At 42.9% G+C, this 21,432-nt stretch overlaps 2 protein-coding genes across 3 annotated transcripts in view; one reads left to right on the top strand and one right to left on the bottom strand.

Annotated features, from left to right (window-relative positions):
* Positions 1-21,432, top strand: part of pnp4a (purine nucleoside phosphorylase 4a) — a 32,842-nt gene that overhangs the window by 1,353 nt on the left and 10,057 nt on the right. The gene's annotated exons all lie outside the window — the stretch shown is intronic.
* Positions 466-7,126, bottom strand: trib3 (tribbles pseudokinase 3). Its single transcript, XM_056437148.1, has 4 exons — positions 6,555-7,126; positions 3,777-4,052; positions 3,298-3,590; positions 466-2,127 (listed from the first exon to the last, which is right to left on the bottom strand). Exons 2-4 carry the CDS (start codon positions 4,050-4,052, stop codon positions 1,650-1,652), a joined length of 1,047 nt encoding a protein of 348 aa, XP_056293123.1. The 5' UTR covers positions 6,555-7,126; the 3' UTR covers positions 466-1,649.

Here is a 21,432-nt window from a genome sequence, read left to right as displayed (position 1 = left end):
AATCGCATGAAATTTGGTGGGATGATTGGTTATTATCCGGGGACCATTTGATTAGATTTTGGGATCGATCGGGTCAAAGGTCAAGGTCATGAAAAGGTCAACATCTTTTTACCATAGCGCGGTTAATTTTTATCCAATTGGCATGCAACTAATGCCAAAATGTTAATAATTCAATGCCCAATCTTGTGATATGCGAAGGTATGCGCTCTACCGAGTGCCCGTTCTAGTTCTATATGTATTAATTTAAAGCATAAGACCTCTGCACATGTTATCAAAATAAACTATTACAACCTAACAGACGCTTTCACACGAACCTCTAACAGCTCCAGACAGACGGGCTGCAGAGAAGTTTGCACACGGTGAGATGCTGTGTTGACTGGGCGCGTCCTGTCTGGGGTTGGAGGCTCTGGGAATTAACACAATATTAAACCCCCCCCCCCAAAAAACCGGTTCATGACCAGAAGAGTGTGTGAAACATCTTTATTTGTTCTCCAGCTGTCACTGAGGGACACGTTCCTCAGACGGCGTCGGACCGCCTGAAGAAACTCCAGATCAACACTTCGTTATTTTCTTATTTCGATTCAACACATCGGAGATTATCTCAGGTCCTTTTCTCCTGATAATTAATTTCGATGTTTCTCAGAAATAGCAGGTTATGTTTTTTTAGGATCACAAAGGTTGATCCAGTCATTATTTATTATTATTTTTATTGCCTTAATGAACATATTTGAAAACCAGTCGTCCTTTTTTTATTTTTTATGAAGTGACGATCCTGAGATAAAGACACGACACACATATCCAGAGTGATCACTTTCCACCACTGACCGATCCTTCTCTGATAATACTAGCGAGCGGACAGGAAGTGTAAACACTGACTTAAAGGAGCTGTGTCCCATGTTAGGCTCCGCCTCCTTCAAAGTCCACTCTTCTAAACAACTGTGTATTCAGTCTTCTGCTGGTGGTCCAATCAAAATCTCCCCTGCAGGATGTTAATGAGTCTGTAGTGAAACGCTGGGATCTAATTCTGTTGAAGGGGAACTGGGAAATTCTCCACTTTACGAACAGCACCTGAACCCACCGCTGGTTCTGGTGTGAAGTTGTCGGAGCTTGAATGGAGACGCAGCGAGAGGAAGGCACCTGATGGTCTGATCAAGTAATCTGTGTGTGTGTGTGTGTGTGTGTGTGTGCTCTATCTTTGTGAGGACCAATGTTAGTTGTGGTGAGGTTTATTTCAGTCAAGTTTAGTCGACTAAGTTTGGGCATTTTAGTTGAATCTGTTAACTTTTTTTGGTGAAATTCTTAGTTCATGAAACATTTTAGTGTTTTTTTTAGTTATCAGATCTAATGAACATTTCAGTCGAGCCAAAACATCTAATTTCTTTCTCCAAAGCCCCGTTGTCGTCATTGTTAGTTGGAAATGTCTCTAAAATTCTGTCTTTTTTTTGGGAGGGGGTGTCAGCAAATTCTCCGTCATCCATATCACACATTGATAGTCAGTGTTTCACGGCGTCTCGTCATCGCGGGGGAAGAACGCGCGTCTGGTTTGAGTAACGGTGCCCGAAGGTCGTCTGAAGGTCGTCGACGGGTTCAGACTCCAGGAGGTGAACGTTTACCGAGGGGCCGACGGGACAAAGAGGTACCGGCGTGCGTCAGTGTTTCTCGGTCCACGCGGGCACCACCTGCTCGCCGTCCTCCCGCGGACTCGCCGGCGTTCTGCGCGCGGCGTGCTGCGTCCTGCCGGAGGCGCGCGGCCCGCTCAGCCACGGGTGCATCGGCAGCTCCGCCGCCGTCAGCCTCTCCGCGGGCGACCTCCGCAGCATGCAGCCGATCAGACACCGGGCCTGCGGCGACAGCCAGCGAGGCACGGCGAAGGCGCCGCGGCGGATCTTGGCGAACAGCGCGGCGGGCCGCGTGTCCTGGAACGGGTATCGTCCAATCAGCATGGTGTACAGAGACACGCCCACGCTCCAGATGTCCGCCGCGCGGCCCGAGTAGGACCGCGTCCCGTCGGTCAGCAGCTCGGGGCTGACGTAGGCGGGGCAGCCGTGTCGGTCCGTCAGGGAGTCGTCGTCGCGGTCGCCGTGCAGGAGGACGCAGTCGTCCAATCCGAGCAGAGCGAGACGCGTCCTGCGGAAAGACCCACAATGCATCAGTGTCTGTAGGACTGGTGTTAGAAGTATTTGAGGTATTACTAGTTATCTGTACGTCGCCGATACGACTAATTATCCTGCCGCTTCCACCAATACTGCTGATGGAAGCAGTATTATTACCAGTGTTGGTTTCATAGTCATGAGGAGTATTACTGGTGGTAATATTGTCAGACTTTGGAAGTATAATTGTCAGAAGTATTTTAAGTCATGCGGTATCACAGGAATTTGCATTGGTATGTTCAGACATATGAGCAGAATATGAAGTATTTTAAGTGGTAGAATTAGATTAGAGGAGTCAGTATTAGTATTTTTAGAAGTATGAGTAGTTTTTAGCAGTAGTGTGTGTGTGTGAGAGTCTCTGTGTGTGTGTGTGTGTGTGTGTGTGTGTGTGTGTGAGAGTCTCTGTGTGTGTGTGTGTGAGTCTGTGTGTGTGTGTGTCTGTGTGTGTGTGAGAGTGTGTGTGTGTGTGTGTGTGTGTGTGAGAGTCTCTGTGTGTGTGTGTGTGTGTGTGTGTGAGAGTGTGTGTGTGTGTGTCAGAGTCTCTGTGTGTGTGTGTGTGAGTCTGTGTGTGTGTGTGTGTGCGTGAGTCTGTGTGCGTGAGTCTGTGTGTGAGAGTGTGTGTGAGAGTCTGTGTGTGTGAGAGTCTGTGTGTGTGTGTGTGTGTGAGTCTGTGTGTGTGTGAGAGTCTGTGTGTGTGAGAGTCTGTGTGTGTGAGAGTCTGTGTGTGTGTGAGAGTCTGTGTGTGTGTGTGAGAGTCTGTGTGTGTGTGTGTGAGTCTGTGTGTGTGAGAGTGTGTGTGTGTGAGAGTCTGTGTGTGTGTGAGAGTCTGTGTGTGTGTGAGAGTCTGTGTGTGTGTGTGAGAGTCTGTGTGTGTGTGTGTGAGAGTCTGTGTGTGTGAGTCTGTGTGTGTGTGAGAGTCTCTGTGTGTGTGTGTGTGAGAGTCTCTGTGTGTGTGTGTGAGTCTGTGTGTGTGAGAGTCTGTGTGTGTGTGTGTGTGTGTGTGTGTGTGTGTGTGTGTGTGTGTGTGTGTGTGTGTGTGTGTGTGTGTGTGTGTGTGTGTGTGTGTGTGTGTGTGTGTGTGTGTGTGTGTGTGTGTGTGTGTGTGTGTGTGTGTGTGCAGTAGTAGTATCGGAGTGCTCTGTCTCACCTGTGTTTGTCGAGGAAGACGAACCTGCGCAGCTTCAGGTCTCGCAGCACGACTCCGTGGCGATGGCAGTGCAGCACGGCGTCCAGCATCTGGGCGAACAGAAGCCCCGCCTCCTCCTCGGCGAGACGCTTCCTGCTCCGCACGTACGCGTGCATGTCGCCGTGGTGACCGGGCAGGAAGACGTACACGCTGTCCCGGCCGACCACCACGTCCAGCAGGCCGCAGACGTTGTCGTGGTGACCGATGCGAGCGTAGGCAGCCAACCGCTCTTGGTAACCACGGAGAGGAAGTACCTGTAACCACGGCAACACGGTTATGGCAACACGGTATGTATTTGAGGAGTTTCTACAGCAGTATTACCAATACTACTACGACTGGTATCGGAAGTATAAGTTGTATTTCCATATCTGGTATTTTTAGTATTAGCAGTATAAATATTCCCGGTAGTATTTTCGCTTTAGGAGTCACGGTAACTCTACCTGGCAGGTGTATTGCTCCTTCGTGTGCGCGTGCTCGGCCCTGTAACTCTTTTCCCCCTCGCAGCGTCCGAACAGGAAGTACGATCCCACTCTGGATGGGGATTGGCTCTCGTTGGACTTGGGGGCGGGGCTTCTGGGCCTGAGGCAGTGGGACAGGCTGGTTGTGGGAGGGTCCGCCTCCAGGCGAGCCACTTTACATTTCACGATGTCCTGGGGCTCGTCCAATAGCCTCTTCAGACACAGCTGAGACCGAGCCGCGGTCACGCCCACGCTCATCTGTGATTGGACGAGACAAGTGACATCATCAGATTCCTTACAGCTTTATTCAGGGTTCGTACGGTCGTGGAAAACATGGAAAAATCCTGGAATCTGTAAATGGTTATTTCCAGGCCTGGAAAAGTCCTGGGGAGGAAAAAAAGGCACAAAATGTGATCTATTCATACGAGTTTTAAATAATTAATATGCTTTTAAAAGAATGACGCTCAAACTATAAGCCGGCGTACGCTCTTCAAACTCGCAACACTAATTCTTCGCGCTGCAAGTGAACGCACCGTAACTGAGAAGACATGAATGTTTATTCTTTTATGATAAACCATTGTCTCTCATTCATTTGAGTCATCTCAGGGTAGATATAGAATTCTTATTGTTAGTTTAAATACAAAATGTTCTCACTTTTTCATGTACGCACTTGGTCATGGAAATTTGGTTTAAAGTCCTTGAAGTCCACGGGTCAACACCAGAGACCCGTCCAGTGAACGCATCCCTCGTTTATATTTACAGACCGTGACTTAACTTCAAATATAAATCCTCAGGATCATCACTTCAAGCAACTTTAACGTAAACAAGCAGTGGTTGGAGACCCTGTACACCTCCCCCCCCCCACACACACACACACACACACACACTTAGCGCTCCTCTTTCACTTGTATACAGTCAGTCGTGCTCGCATCACGTCTCACATGCTAACGTGTGTCTATAGGCTTCATGATGCAACTTCCTGTAAGCTGACAGACGCCGCAGCTTTCAGATCGTTGCATCAGAGCACAACAGTTTATAGTTTAAACAGCTTTAAATACAGTCAACACCTATCACACACACACACACACACAGTGTGGAACAATATAAATAAATAGAAAATATTATGAGTGTTAAGTTAAAGTCATTGATTATCGACGTTGTTGCTGGTAAATTTACTGTTTTATCGCTTATAATTAATGTTACTGACTTTATTGATTAATTGACTTTTTCAACACTAAAACTCACTTTCATACATGTAACTTTTTGATAATATTTTCTATTTATTTATATTGTTCCACACTCTGTGTGTGTGTGTGTGTTCCAGAAAGTTTTTGCAGAGCCTGCGGTCACCGCGGCGACGCTGTGTGGCAACCTGCTGTTGGCCAACGCTGCTTTCACTCTGACAACATGAGTCACGGCATCACCGCGGCAACGTCATCCCGACACACACACACACACACACACACACACTCGCAGTGAATCTGCCGTTTGTGTCATCGGCTGCACTTTCACAACCGGAGATCCGACCGAAAACGCACAACGCTCGTTAACTTCAGTGTTCAGAAAGTATGAGTCGTTGTCGTCATGACGACGGGGTTCTCTCACTTCTGGAATCGGAATGTATGAACTGAAAACACGTAAAGTCACATTTGGCCTTAACCTCCGGCCACGTGTCTCCGTCCGCCGCTCGAAATTATTTCCCTCGTTTAATCACAAAAAAGAATGTTAAATATAGTCAAAGTGTCTCACCAAATCCAAGGTGACGTCTTCAAAAGGTCCAAAATCCCCCGAAATTTGGTTCACAAGGTTTAAAAACACAAATCCTCACATTTGAGAAGCTGTAATTTTCATCATTTTAAGCAATAATTGCTTCAAGGAAATAAGTTAAAGTCATTGATTATCGACGTTGTTGCTGGTAAATTTACTGTTTTATCGCTTATAATTAATGTTACTGACTATTGATTAATTGACTTTTTCAACACTAAAACTCACTTTCATACATGTAACTTTTTGATAATATTTTCTATTTATTCATATTGTTCCTGCAGCTGTTTGTCTTCTTCATTGGTGCCTGATGATTTATGGATTGATCACTGATCGGACCCTCACAAATGGTCACAAGTGATTTTTATATTCATATTTATATATTTATAGCTCTCAACCCTTTAATCTGAGTATCTGTCCTGACTTTTCTTTGTTTGTGTTCTCGGTGAAGCATCAAAGTTTATTCTTCATCTTTTTAGAGTCGTTTCCAGGACCTTCAACTTTGCCAACACGCAAAAAAATCAAACCCGTAAAAAAAAAAGAGGCTCCGGAGAGCCAGTGTCAACAGACCCGTCTCCGTGACAACTGAGCACACTCATCCTCTGATGATGAAGACCATTCTGAGTTTCATTAACTCAGGTATTTGTACTTTACTCACACACTCCCCTGTTCTACACGGCTACGTTTAGTTTAGATAAATATTTAACAATCACAATAAAACTAACTTATATGATGCAGAAGAAACAAAGAACTACAATAATGTGTTAAAGTGGGCTGCACCTTTTAATAATGCCTTTTATTAGCTAATGCATCAGTAAAAGTAATCAATAAATATAAATGTAACACTGAAAGAGGTAGTTATGCATATTGAGAGCTGGTTATACTTTAAAGATACTTTTAATTTGTTTACTTGAATGAACGACCTTTGATTAGTTTAATTTATTGCAGCTACATCGTAGTACTTCTCCCAGCGCTGATCTCAGGTCGGTTTCTTACCTTCTGGACCGGTTGGGACTGCAGGTCAACAGGAAACCAGTAGAATCAGCAGAAACCCAGTCGAGGGGAGCGGATGGTCTCACCAGAAGTTTTCCAAAACATAAAATAACACACACAAAAGATTTCCCCTCGGACTGGGACCAGCAGCTCTGCTCCTGGGAGCGCTGGAGTCCGCGATGACGTCTTTGTCTCGTTGTATTATGATTGTCTGGGTTGCGCAACGTGTCGTCAGTCAGCTGTGAGTTCCGTTTATTCGTCTTCTTCTAAAGTGAAATGAAACTCAACGTGGAAAAACTGAAGAATAAAAAATAATTAAACGCTTTTTTAAAAAATATCATAAAAACTAAACTATTTTGTGTGCGTGTGTGTGTGAGTATCCGGAGCCGAAGCGAACAAAGCCGAGTCCACCCGAGTCCTTCCGCCCGTCCCGTCCGAGTTTAAAATAAAAGGTTCTTAATCCGCTGCGTGTGTAGATCCAGTCGGACCCTCCCGGACTCGGTTCTGCTGCGACCCGGTTCAGGCTCGAGAACTTTCCGGCGCCGCGCTGAGGACTCTGACCGACTCCCGGTCCGCTAGTCTCGGGCTCGGTGCGTTGTCTCATCCGGCGAAGGGGGCGGAGCCTCGATGCTGCAATCCTGAGCCGACCAGTCGTCAGAAAACAGACACGAGACTCAGAGCGGTGTCACTATGAGTCTATGGGGGGGGAATTTGTGTGACTATCATACTTTATATGTTATTTATATGCGTTTGCTTCAATCTGCACGTTTACTAAATATAACAGTGTATAAATAAAGTTGGGATAGTTCTAAGTTATCTTAGATAAATATATTTAAAGCAACAAAATTAAAGGAACTCATAATAGAGAGACCTTATTTCTAAAAAAGTGTAATACATAGGATAAATAGTAAAAAAGAGACAGAATCACAAAACAAACAAAAAATGTATAAACTAGTAGCTGATCTATTCTATATTGTGAATTCATTAATTTATGGAAATAAACAAAATCAGGTCTGAGGTGTTCCCAATATGTCAGAAAATAGAAGTTTACAATATCCCCCTATTTTCTTTTATTTCAAAAAAAGTAAAGTACCTCAAAACTTTACCTAAGAACATTAATAAACTTATTTCCACTAACAATAGCTTAAATTACACATGATGATGACAAGTTGAGTCAGTTTGATTGTGAAGATACAGACTTAATATATATGAAGGATATGAAGAATATCATCACTGCCCACATTCATTTAACCTGTCACAGCTTCCTGCTTGCGGTTGCAGCTCATTACAGGAACACGTCTACGACACCTTAAACTACCACAACAACACGTCTACGACACCTTAAACTACCACAACAACACGTCTACGACACCTTAAACTACCACAACACATGTCTACGACACCTTAAACTACCACAACAACACGTCTACGACACCTTAAACTACCACAACAACACGTCTACGACACCTTAAACTACCACAACAACACGTCTACGACACCTTAAACTACCACAACACGTCTATGACACCTTAAACTACCACAACAACATGTCTACGACACCTTAAACTACCACAACAACACATCTACGACACCTTAAACTACCACAACACGTCTATGACACCTTAAACTACCACAACAACACGTCTACGACAGCTTAAACTACCACAACAACACATACACGACACCTTAAACTACCACAACAACACGTCTACGACACCTTAAACTACCACAACACGTCTACGACACCTTAAACTACCACAACAACACGTCTACGACACCTTAAACTACCACAACAACACGTCTACGACACCTTAAACTACCACAACAACACGTCTACGACACCTTAAACTACCACAACACGTCTACGACACCTTAAACTACCACAACAACACGTCCTCGACACCTTAAACTACCACAACAACACGTCTACGACACCTTAAACTACCACAACAACACGTCTACGACACCTTAAACTACCACAACAACACGTCTACGACACCTTAAACTACCACAACAACACATCTACGACAGCTTAAACTACCACAACAACACGTCTACGACACCTTAAACTACCACAACAACACGTCTACGACACCTTAAACTACCACAACAACACATCTACGACACCTTAAACTACCACAACAACACGTCTACGACACCTTAAACTACCACAACAACACGTCTACGACACCTTAAACTACTACAACAACAACACAAGATCATGTTTACTAACAACAAGTTGTCAAAGACGTTATGTTCTGTGTGTGAACCGGGAGGAGGATGTATATTTAAAATATAGCGACAGCGCGGTGATGATGTCATCAGCTGCAACAGTCAGAGTTAATTTAAACAACAGCCGCCTTGTTTTAAACGAGTTGCATCATGACATCATATATAATTAAATGATACGCCGAGACGGCGTAAAGATTAAAAACATCACAAACTTTCATGTAGGGCCTTCAAAAGTCTTACGTTGTGCAACCCAGACAAGTTACGTAGCGGTAGCACCACAGAAGAAGAGATTAAAACAGTAATACATGAAATAATACATCACAGCCTTGTTTGTTTGTTTGTTTGTAAACAAGCAGGCGACCTGCAGAGCTGCAGACAGCTGCTGACCTTTGACCTTAATCTGAGGTCTGAGGCTCAGCAGCTGCTCATCCACCTGTTGGCCACCTGTCTCACCACTGATCACTTGTGCAGTACTCTATGTACTCTATGTGTGTCTTCATCTAACTGTTAACCTCCCTGTGAGAACAGGAAGTCACAACAAGTAGTTTGTCCAGAGTACTGTGAGTGTGTGTGTGTGTTTACAAAGTATTCACAATGTACACGAGAGACACTAGAAGAAGTCCAGACAGACGACAGGAAATGAGGTCATCTTCATTATGTAGGTGGTGTGTGTGTGTGTGTGTGTGTGTGCGACAGGTGCAGAGCCTCACTGACCTGGTTACACACACACACACACAGCAGGTGATCGCCACATGGTTTGTGTGTTTTTACGGCACATGATGAAATATTGAAGAAACAGAGGATGATGAACACAGCGTGTGCGTGTGATTGTGCGTGTGATTGTGCGTGTGTGTGTGTGTTAAACTTGACTGTCTCTTTCATAACCGACGTGATGAAATCAGAGGCCAAGTGTCTGACTCAACTACGGCCGCCATGAGAACACACACACGCTGAGAACAACACGCACACACACACACACACATGTTCCTGCAGCTGTGATGCTTCAGTTTTGATCGCCACCTGAGTTAGACTGGTGTGTGTGTGTGTGTCTGTGTGTGCGTGTGCGTGTGTGTGTGTGTATGTGCATGCGTGCTTCATCTTTAAAATCCACTTCCTGTGTGTAGACCCGCCATCTGCTCTGGTGGCCTCTGTGTGTGTGTGTGTGCGTGTGTGTGTGTGTGTGGTTGTGTGTGCGTGTGTGTGTGTGTCTGTGTGGTTGTGTGTGTGTGTGTGTGTGTGGTTGTGTGTGTGTGTGTGTGTGTGTCTGTGTGTGTGTGTGTGTGCGTGTCTGTGTGTGGTTGTGTGTGTGTGCGTGTCTGTGTGTGTGTGTGTGTGTGTGTGTGTGTGTGTGTGTGTGTGTGGTGTGTGTGTGTGTGTGTGTGTGTGTGTGTGTGTCTGTGTGTGTGTGTGTGTGTGTGTGTGCGTGTCTGTGTGTGTGGTTGTGTGTGTGTGGTTGTGTGTGTGTGTGTGTGTGTGTGTGTGTCTGTGTGTGTGTGTGTGTGTGTGTGTGTGTATGTGTGTGTGCGTGTCTGTGTGTGCGTGTGCGTGTGTGGTTGTGTGTATGTGTGTGTGTGTGTGTGTCTTGTGCTCCAGGGCACCGTGGAGCTTTAGGAGCCGTTGAGGCTCCGGGGCGATGTGAACGCCTCGCTCTCCTCCAGCGTGTTCCACATCACACGAGACGTTTGTTTGCGTTGGAAAGACGAGACGAGAAAAATACCTCACGGCGGTGAGGGCGACGCCCACTCACCTGTGGAGCGCCGCTCACCTGTGGAGCGCAGCTCTCTCCAGGAGACACATCGGCCTCACTTGACAGTCCTTTATAGTTTCTACAACGACATGTTTAGTTGCTTCAGAGTTCTAAAAGGTATTAAATGTGTACTTCCTGTGAGCTGATGTCACACACACACACACACACACACACACACACACACACACACACACACACACACACACACACACTGCAGCAACATCGATGGAGTTTTACCACGAGCTGCTTGCCAACAGCCGTGTGTGTTGTTCACGTGTACCGAGATGACTTTGGGGGCGGGGCTTAGGAGATACTTTCACTGGGAAGCGTTCGGCGGCACCGGGCCGGGGGTTTTCCGTTCGGATGTTTTTAACGAGTCGAGCTTTACCCGGCAACGCGAGCGCGAGCGCCTTTTAATGTTTGTTTTGGTTCTTCGGCGTGTTTTAGTCGCTGTCTTTCCCCGAAGGACTCACGAGCACCTGGTCCCCACCTGGGGAGGAAGACCAGAACACAGGTGTGGCTCAATATGTTGGACTGGATTCATATCTGACCCTGAGAGGAGGACGAAGACCTGAGACGGAGTGATGAAGACTTCAGTGATGAAGACTTCAGGTCCCTCCGGAGTGATGAAGACTTTAGTGAAGAAGACTTCACGTCCCTCTGGAGTGATGAAGACTTCAGGTCACTTTGAAGTGAAGAATACTTCAGTGAAGAAGACGTCAGTTCTATCTGAAGTGAAGGAGACTTCAGTGAAGAAGAATTCAGGTCGCTCTGGAGTGAAGAAGACTTCAGTTCTCTCTAAAGTGAAAAAGACTTCAGTGATGAAGACTTCAGGTCGCTCTGGAGTGAAGAAGACTTCAGGTCGCTCTGGAGTGAAGAAGACTTCAGTGAAGAAGACTTCAGGTCGCTCTGGAGTGAAGAAGACTTCAGGTCGCTCTGGAGTGAAGAAGACTTCAGCGAAGAAGACTTCAGGTCGCTCTGGAGTGAAGAAGACTTCAGTGATGAAGACTTCAGTTCTCTCTGGAGTGAAGAAGACTTCAGTGATGAATTCTTCAGTGAAAAAGACTTCAGTGAAGAAGACTTCAGTTATATCTGGAGTGAAGAAGACTTCAGTGATGAAGACTTCAGGGAGCAAGACTTCTGTGATGAAGACTTCAGGGAAGAAGACTTTAGTGAAAAAGAAGACTTCAGTGAAAAAGACTTCAGTGAAGAAGACTTCAGTGAAAAAGACTTCAGTGAAGAAGACTTCAGTTATATCTGGAGTGAAGAAGACTTCAGTGATGAAGACTTCAGGTTGCTCTGGAGTGAAGAAGACTTCAGGGAAGAAGACTTCAGTTCTATCTGAAGTGAAGGAGACTTCAGTGAAAAAGACTTCAGTGAATAAGAATTCAGGTCACTCTGGAGTGAAGAAGACTTCAGTGAAGAAGACTTCAGTTATCTCTGAAGTGAAGAAGACTTCAGTGAAGAAAACTTCAGTCCTCTCTAAAGTGAAAAAGACTTCAGGGAGGAAGACTTCAGGTCGCTCTGGAGTGAAGAATACTTCTGTGATGAAGACTTCAGTGAAGAAGACTTCAGTTATATCTGGAGTGAAGAAGACTTCAGTGAAGAATACTTCAGTTATCTCTGAAGTAAAGAAGACTTCTGTGATGACGACTTTAGGGAAGAAGACTTCAGTTATATCTGAAGTAAAAACAACGTCAGTGATGAAGACGTCAGTGGAGAAGGCTTCATTTATCTCTGAAGTGAAGAAGACTTCAGTTATGAAGACTTCAGGGAAGAAGACTTCTGTGATGAAGACTTCAGTGAAGAAGACGTCAGTTCTCTCTGAAGTGAAGATGACTTCTGTGATAAAGACAACAGGGAAGAAGACTTCCTTTCTATCTGAAGTGAAGAAGACTTCAGTGATGAAGACATCAGGGAAGAAGACTTCTGTGATGAAGACTTCACTTCTATCTGAAGTGAAGAAGACTTCAGTGAAAAAGACTTCTGTAAAGAAGATTTCAGTTCTATCTGAATTGGAGAGGACTTCAGTGAAGAAGACTTCAGGTCTATCTGGAGTGAAGAAGACTTCAGTGAATAAGACTTTAGTTCTATCTGGAGTGAAGAAGACTTCAGTGAAAAAGACTTTAGTTCTTTCCAAAGTGAAGAAGACTTCAGTGAAGAATACTTCAGCGAAGAATACTTCAGTGAAGAACACTTCAGTTCTATCTGGAGTGAAGAAGACTTCAGTGAAGAATACTTTAGTGAAGAAGACTTCAGTTCTATCTGAAGTAAAGAAGACTTCAGGTCTCACTAAAGTGAACAAGACTTCAGGTCTCTCTGGATTGAAGAGGACTTCAGTGATGAAGACATCAGTGAAGAAGACTTTAGGTCTCTCTGGAATGAAGAATTCAGTGAAGAAGACTTCAGGTCTCTCTAGAGTGAAGAAGACTTCAGGTCTCTCTGGATTGAGGAGGACTTCAGTGATGAAGACATCAGTGAAGAAGACTTTGGTTCTCGATGGAGTGAAGAAGACTTCAATGAAGAATACTTCAGTGAAGAAGAATTCAGGTCTCTCTGGAGTGAAGAAGACTTCGGTTCTTACTCGAGTGAAGAAGACTTCAGGGCTCTCTGGAGTGAAGAAGACTTCAGGTTTCTCTGAAGTGAAGAAGACTTCCATTCTCCCTAGAGTGAAGAATACATCAGGTCTCTCTGGGGTGAAGAAGACTTCAGTTCTCTCTGGAGTGAAGAAGACTTCCAGTCTCTCTGGAGTGAAAAAGACTTCCAGTCTCTCTGGAGTAAGGAAGACTACAGGTCTCTCTGGAGTGAAGAAGACGTCAGGTCTCTCTGGAGGGAAGAAGACTTCAGGTCTCTCTGGAGTGAAGAAGAATTCATTGAAGAAGACTTCAGGTCTCTCTGGAGTGAAGAAGAATTCATTGAAGAAGACTTCAGTGAAGAATACTTCAGGTTTCTCTGAAGTGAAGAAGACTTCCGGTCTCCCTAGAGTGAAGAATACTCCAGGTCTCTCTGGAGTGAAGAAGACTTCGGTTCTTACTCGAGTGAAGAAGACTTCCAGTCTCTCTGGAGTAAGGAAGACTTCAGGTCTCTCTGGAGTGAAGAAGATTTCAGGTCTCTCTGGAGTGAAGAAGACTTCAATGAAGAAGACTTCAGTTCTCTCTGGAGTGAAGAATACTTCAATTAAGAAGACTTCAGGTCTCTCTGGAGTGATGAAGACTTCAGTGAAGAAGATTTCAGGTCTCTCTGGAGTGAAGAAGACTTCAATGAAGAAGACTTCAGTTCTCTCTGGAGTGATGAAGATGTCAGATTTCTCTGAAGTGAAGAAGACTTTCGATCTCTCCGAAGTGAAGAAGACTTCCGATCTCTCTGGAGTGATGAAGACGTCAGATCTCTCTGAAGTGAAGAAGACTTCCGATCTCTCTGGAGTGATGAAGACGTCAGATCTCTCTGAAGTAAAGAAAACTTCCCATCTCTCTGGAGTGATGGAGACTTCAGATCTCTCTGAAGTGAAGAAGACTTCCGATCTCTCTGGAGTGATGGAGACTTCAGATCTCTCTGGAGTGAAGAAGGCTTCCGATCTCTCTGGAGTGATGAAGATGTCAGATCTCTCTGAAGCGAAGAAGACTTCAGATCTCTCTGAAGTGAAGAAGACTTCCGATCTCTCTGGAGTGATGGAGACTTCAGATCTCTCTGAAGTAAAGAAGACTTCCGATCCCTCTGGAGTGATGGAGACTTCAGATCTCTCTGGAGTGATGAAGACATCAGATATCTCTGAAGTGAAGAAGACTTCAGATCTCTCTGAAGTGAAGAAGACTTCCGATCTCTCTGGAGTTATGGAGACTTCCGATCTCTTTGGAGTGATGGAGACTTCAGATCTCTCTGAAGTAAAGAAGACTTCCGATCTCTCTGGAGTGATGGAGACTTCCGATCTCTTTGGAGTGATGGAGACTTCCGATCTCTCTGGTCCCTCAAAGGTCAGAAGCTGTTTCTCTTACTTTTACCATTTAAACCACTGATTTAATGAACTGCATCAATCTCTCTGTTGGTCCTGGTCCAGGTCCTGGTCCTGGTTCTGGTCCTGGTCCTGGTCCTGCTCCTGGTCCTTAGTGACCGGCCCTCTAACATTTGATAACATATGTCAATATCGTCTCAATTAAATACGAAGATGCATATTTTCTTTGTGTTCCAGTATTTTATCTTTCTTAATTGATGATATTTAAGTCCATATGTACGGCCTTCAGTCCCAGTGGAGGAACTTTACAGAGGCTGATATTAAACTGTTCTGTAAACATGGTAAACATGACATTATAAACATTGTAAACATGGTAAACATTTAAAACATGGTGAATATGACATGGTAAACATTATAAACATGGTGAACATTGTAAACATGGTGAACATTATAAACATTGTAAACATGGTGAACATTGTAAACATGGTGAACATGACATGGTAAACATTATAAACATGGTGAACATTGTAAACATGGTGAACATTATAAACATTGTAAACATGGTGAACATTATAAACATTGTAAACATGGTAAACATTTAAAACATGGTGAACATTGTAAACATGGTGAACGTTATAAACATTGTAAACATGGTAAACATTTAAAACATGGTGAACATTGTAAACATGGTGAACATTATAAACATTGTAAACATGGTGAACGTTATAAACATTGTAAACATGGTGAACATTGTAAACATGGTGAACATAATAAACATTGTAAACATGGTGAACATTGTAAACATGGTGAACATAATAAACATTGTAAACATGGTGAACATTGTAAACATGGTGAACATAATAAACATTGTAAACATGGTGAACATTGTAAACATGGTGAACATTATAAACATTGTAAACATGGTGAACATTGTAAACATGGTGAACATAATAAACATTGTAAACATGGTAAACATTGTAAACATGGTAAACATTTAAAACATGGTGAACATTGTAAACATGGTGAACGTTATAAACATTGTAAACATGGTGAACATTATACCTGCAACACTTCAGCATGTTGAGTGTTGTTTGACGTTTTTTGTTTATTTGTTTACAGTATGAAGCCCGATCTTGTCTCTGCTTCTGAAGTTCAGTCTTCCACCACACACACACACACACACACACACAAACACACACACACACGCACGCACGTGCACACAGGTCACCAGGGATGATTTAAAACTGAGATAAGAAGAACATTAATTAATGAAATACTGTGTGTGTGTGTGCATATGTGTGTGTGTGCGCGCATCTCTATAAACACACACACGTACAGTGAGGCCGGCCTGGGATTGTCTCTGTGATGAAACCAGCAGTAATGTCTGCTGTTGGCATGACGACTCCATCCACTGTGACATGACTGCGTGTGTGTGTGTGTGTGTGTGTGTGTGGGTGTGTGAGAGGGGGAGTCTGACCTTTGGCCTCCTTATTGTGTTGACGGAATAAGTGGAATTTATTATTGACCTCTACATCTTAGAATGATTATTAATATTATAAATAACAAGATAACAAACAACATATGAATAACACCAGCGTGTCTTAAAAAAAATCTTTTAATTCCTCATTATTGTTATTTAGGTGTTTGATTAGATTTGTTCTTTATTTTCCTGTTAATTCTATTGTTTTGCTTCATGGTGAAGATTTTTTTTTTTTTACAATCATGGAAATTATTATTTTCTGGGATTCGATTCCCAACTAAATTCAGTGCCGATGAACACGTTCAATATGAGACACAAAGACGTTACAGTTTGACGTCAAACGGCGCTCTAACTAATGTCTGCAACATGTTCTGATTCTTTTATAACACTTCTGTGTGTAATGAATCTCTCAACTCATCGTCTTCATCATCGTCTTCGTCGGCGTCTCCCCAGGTGTGTTGCATCAGCAGCTAATTAAGCATCAAATTCTTTCCCCCCCTGAGACCCTCAAATCTCCCTTATTTACCAAAATGAAGCGGCTTAATATCATCATCATCTTCATTATCATCATCGTCTTCCTCATAACAGCAGAAATTAACGAGGGATGGACGTCTCCCGCGGTAACGACTGCTGTGAGGAGTCGCCCCTGGTGGCCAGGCGGGAGAATGCATGTTTAACCCTCCTGCCGCCTTCGGGTCAATTTGACCCGATTCAATGTTTAATGTCGGTGTTCTTTCGGTAGTCAACAAACAAACATAAAGTACCTCACACTTAAACTTGGAAAACAATATTCATTCTAATAATTTTCTGGAGATTTTAATAGCTGGGGTCATATTGACCCCAAGGGTAAAATATGTCAGTAAATATAAAGGTAACAGGAGGGTTAAACATTGAATCGGGTCAAATTGACCCGAAGGCAACAGGAGGGTTAAGACACTCCCGCATGAGGTTGGCTGTAATTACCTTCGCATTGAAAATGTAGAAGGTAATGTTTTGATCGCCGTGTATTTATTTATTTGTATGCGTGTTACTCGCATAACTCAAAAAGTATTAAACCCAATCGCATGAAATTTGGTGGGATGATTGGTTATTATCCGGGGACCATTTGATTCGATTTTGGGATCCATCGGGTCAAAGGTCAAGGTCATGAAAAGGTCAACATCTTCTATTTACCAAATCTTCAATTTTTATCCAATTGGCATGCAACTAATGCCAAAATGTTCATAATTCAATGCCCAATCTTGTGATATGCGAAGATATGCGCTCTACCGAGTGCCCATTCTAGTTTAAAGTGGTAACCGAGGTAACGGCCGTTATAGGTTGAAGACGGTAAAGTCACGCTCGGATGAATCTGACCAAAAGTGTCTTCATGAACAGATCTTTCTTTTCTCATTTTAATGTCTCAGTTTATTGATGTTTTTGAGGTTCAATATTGCAAACAAAGAATATGCTCATAGGTGGAATAATCCTCCAGGAGCCAATGGGATTGCTTCAAACGACCACCGTACGGTCCAGAGTGGTGCTGATTGTAAAGTTAGCATGAATTTCCCTTTATTTGTACGCCTCTATTCCCGAACTTTCTGCTGTTTAAAAGCCGTGCAGAGCATTGTTTTTGGTGACGAGCCCTTCTTTCTGTTTTGCTTTTCCAGGAAGCTCAAAAGTGTCTGATGCTAATCGTTCAAACGTCGAACCAAAGCAACGCAAGTGAGCTGTGAAGTCAGAATATTCAGAGAACTAAACAGTAATGTGCCTGATAATCACCTTGCCTGCCTTCAATCTCTTTTATAATTACCTCTTTTAATCATTGTTGTAAATATATATATTATAGTTTGATAATTGTCTTCATTCATTGATGATTGAGGGTTTTACAGCTCACAGAACGTTTCTGTTTTTTGTTCTCGACCTATTAACCTTTTAATTCGACCTTTTTGCTTAAAAATTATGCAAAAAGCGTGTGAAAATAGACCGTTAAATGGCCCTTTGGTCTCTCCATCTGTCTGGTGTGTAAAATAAGTTTCTTAAACAACTTTAATTGAGGCCCTAAATGCTTCTCCTCTCATGACGTGTGAACAGGACTCACTGGAGGAGAATGAGAGGAGCAGGAAGTTGACATCTAAATGTGCAGTTGATGCAGTTTTTATTGTTGTTAAATAAAAAAGAAGGTCAATAAAAGTGTTAAATACATAAAATAAATGTAAATTTAAATGTTTGCCGGAAATTTCTCGACACGGAAAAAGTTTCCGGCATAAAGACGAGAGAGAAAAACTATAAAGTAAAAACTATAAAGTAAAAGGAGAAGCATCGGAGATGCATAGGAGAAACATCAAATATTAACTTGGATTTTAACTCTCAAATGTGTATGTGTGTGCATGTGTGTGTGCATGTGTGTGCATGTGTATGTGTGTGCATGGGTATGCACGTGTGTGCGTGCATGTGTGTGTGTGTGTCTGTGCATGTGGCCGTGGTTTCATTGCTCTCCTGTGCAACCATCAAATGCAACTTGAGGCAATACCCAACACACACACACAAACACACACACATACATACACACACACTCACACATCTCTGAAACAAACAAAACAAACACACACACAGACGCACACACACACACACTCCATCACCATCCGGCTGCTTTCTGCCGTAACGAGGTGCAATCAACACGCAATGCTGACCAACACACACACACATACACACACATACACACACACACACACACACAGACTCACTGAGGCTGGTTGAAAGATGAAGTCAGCTACTGATTGCAGAAGAGTTACAGAGTGTTGTGTTGACTTGCTCCGGTGTGTGTGTGTGTGTGTGTGTGTGTGTGTGTGTTTATGTGTGTTGACCTTGTACTGCCATGATGTCACATCCGTAACAGTTGCACTAACAGCAGCAGCCATCCCCCCCCCCCACACACACACACTGAAGTTTCTAACATGCAACAAAGTGAACAAAAATATTTTTTTATCCAATAATTTTCAATGTTTTTAACACTCAATAGAAAGAAAATACTTTAATATAAACTAAATATAGAAAATATATATACAAAATAAATATAGAAACTAAATATAAACAAATACTTGAATATGAACTAAATATATAAACTAAATATGAAAAATATATATCCAAAATAAATATAGAAACTAAATATAAACAAATACTTTAATATGAATTAAATATATAAACTAAATATAAAAAATATATATACAAAATAAATATATAAACTAAATATAAACAAAAACTTTAATATAAACTAAATATATAAACTAAATATACAAAATAAATAAAGAAACTAAATATAAACAAATACTTTAATATGAACAAAATATATAAACTAAATATATAAACTAAATATACAAAATAAATATATAAACTAAATATAAACAAAAACTTTAATATAAACTAAATATATAAACTAAATAAACTAAATATACAAAATAAATAAAGAAACTAAATATAAACAAATACTTTAATATGAACAAAATATATAAACTAAATATACAAAATAAATATACAAACTAAGTATATAAACAAACACACATGGCTGTAGTGACCACCGAGGACACTCAGGTATGTCTTGTGTATTTTAGCTTTATAGCACTAAATATACTAAATAGATAAATATAATAACAAATAAACAATACGACGAGGACATAATAATATATTCAATGTACTGAATACAATCCTCCTCCAGTATTCTTCAGACTGAATATATTTAAATGTAAAACCCTTTTAGAGGTAAAGTTCATAATGTCTGACGTTATCGATCGTCATGTCATCGAATAATATTTAGAAATTTAAATACCATTTTATAGAAGAACAGAACAGGTTGAATTCTAACGATGCAGACGATGACTTTCAGGAGATGTGTGTGAGTGTGTGTGTGTGGTCGTGGTTTCATTGCTCTCCTGTGCGACCGTCAAATGCAACTTGAGGCAATACCTACACACACACACACACACACACACATACACATGCATACACATTTGAGAGTTACATTTCCAATTAATATTTTATGTTTCTTCTACTTCTACTTTATTTAGGTTTTTACTGCCATAGTGTTTACTCCTGGAAACTTGGTGTTTGGGAATTGCATCGAATGTCTGCATGATGCAACACACACACACACACACATATGCTCTCTCTCTCTCTCTCTCTCTCTCTCTCTCTCTCTCTCTCTCTCTCTCTCTCTCTCTCTCTCTCTCTCTCTCTCTCTCTCTCTCTCTCTCTCTCTCTCTCTCTCTCTCAGATCTCACACACTGTCATCACAACACTGGTGACGTATGTACACCTCCAGCCTGTCCTTCGCCTCTCCGCCACTAGGGGGAGACAAACCTCCCCGGCTCGTGAGGTCGGTCCGGAGGACATTCTGGACCACAGAGTATCCATGAAAACACGAAACGTCTTGAAGTGTAAAACGTCTTAACTTCAATGACCATCATTAAATGTGTTTATTGGCATCGTCTCTGTCGAAGTCGTCAGTTTTCAAAGGCATTTAAAAAGTTTATTTCCAGAAAGTCCGGGTCATGTTGACGCTGCCATGGATCCGAACTCGTGACCACGAACTCATCACAAGTCTACAATTATCTCTCTGTGAGTCGCTGAGGTGATTTATTTGAGGAAGTATGAAGGTCGTGTGAACGGAGAGACTCACTTCAGTTCACGAACTTAAAAAAATATATTATATTTCTTCTCCACGATCACAATTTGGATGAAAGATTATTTTTTAAAGGTTTTAACCCCCCGAACGTGAGGGCCGGGTCTACTCTGATGGCCCGGGTCCACTCTGATGGCCCGGGTCCACTCTGAGGGCCGGGTCTACTCTGATGGCCCGGGTCCACTCTGATGGCCCGGGTCCACTCTGAGGGCCGGGTCTACTCTGATGGCCCGGGTCCACTCTGATGGCCCGGGTCCACTCTGATGGCCCGGGTCCACTCTGATGGCCCGGGTCCTCTCTGACGGCCGGGTCCCCCCTCGACCCTCGTCTTCTCTTCTCCACCACGATCCACGAGAAGCAAAAATAATCTCCAAAACTATCAACGTGTTTAAAATCTGCAGGTGAGGATCTATTTTCAGTTTGAGTGAACCCGGTCCGTTCTGCTCCTCTGGTCCCAGTCTAGCTCTGGTCCCAGTGCTCCTCTGGTCCCAGTCTAGCTCTGGTCCCAGTGCATCAGACCACATGAGCTCCATTAGAGCGGCAGCAGAGCGTCATGTGATGTCATGGGACTCTCTATTCCTGGAACGAGCCGACGAGCTGCCGCTCATTAAGCCGCCGCCCCTCCGCTCCCATTGGCCGAATCCGGCGGGGGTTTGATCTCTTCAGGTCGTCAATTTAAACCCAGACCGAAGCGCACGTGCTGCACGCCGATTCACTTTAAACCTGCTTCTGAAGAAGAAGGAAACACACGAGTCAACGTGGAACAGCTGCGTCCCTGAATCTTTAAAAATGGAGTCAGAGATATAAATGAGAGAT

This window comes from Pseudoliparis swirei, chromosome 18 (genome assembly GCF_029220125.1).
Source record: "Pseudoliparis swirei isolate HS2019 ecotype Mariana Trench chromosome 18, NWPU_hadal_v1, whole genome shotgun sequence".
Lineage (NCBI taxonomy): Eukaryota > Metazoa > Chordata > Actinopteri > Perciformes > Liparidae > Pseudoliparis > Pseudoliparis swirei.
Note: the sequence above shows the minus strand (reverse complement) of the source record. Positions and strands in the feature narration are given on the sequence as shown.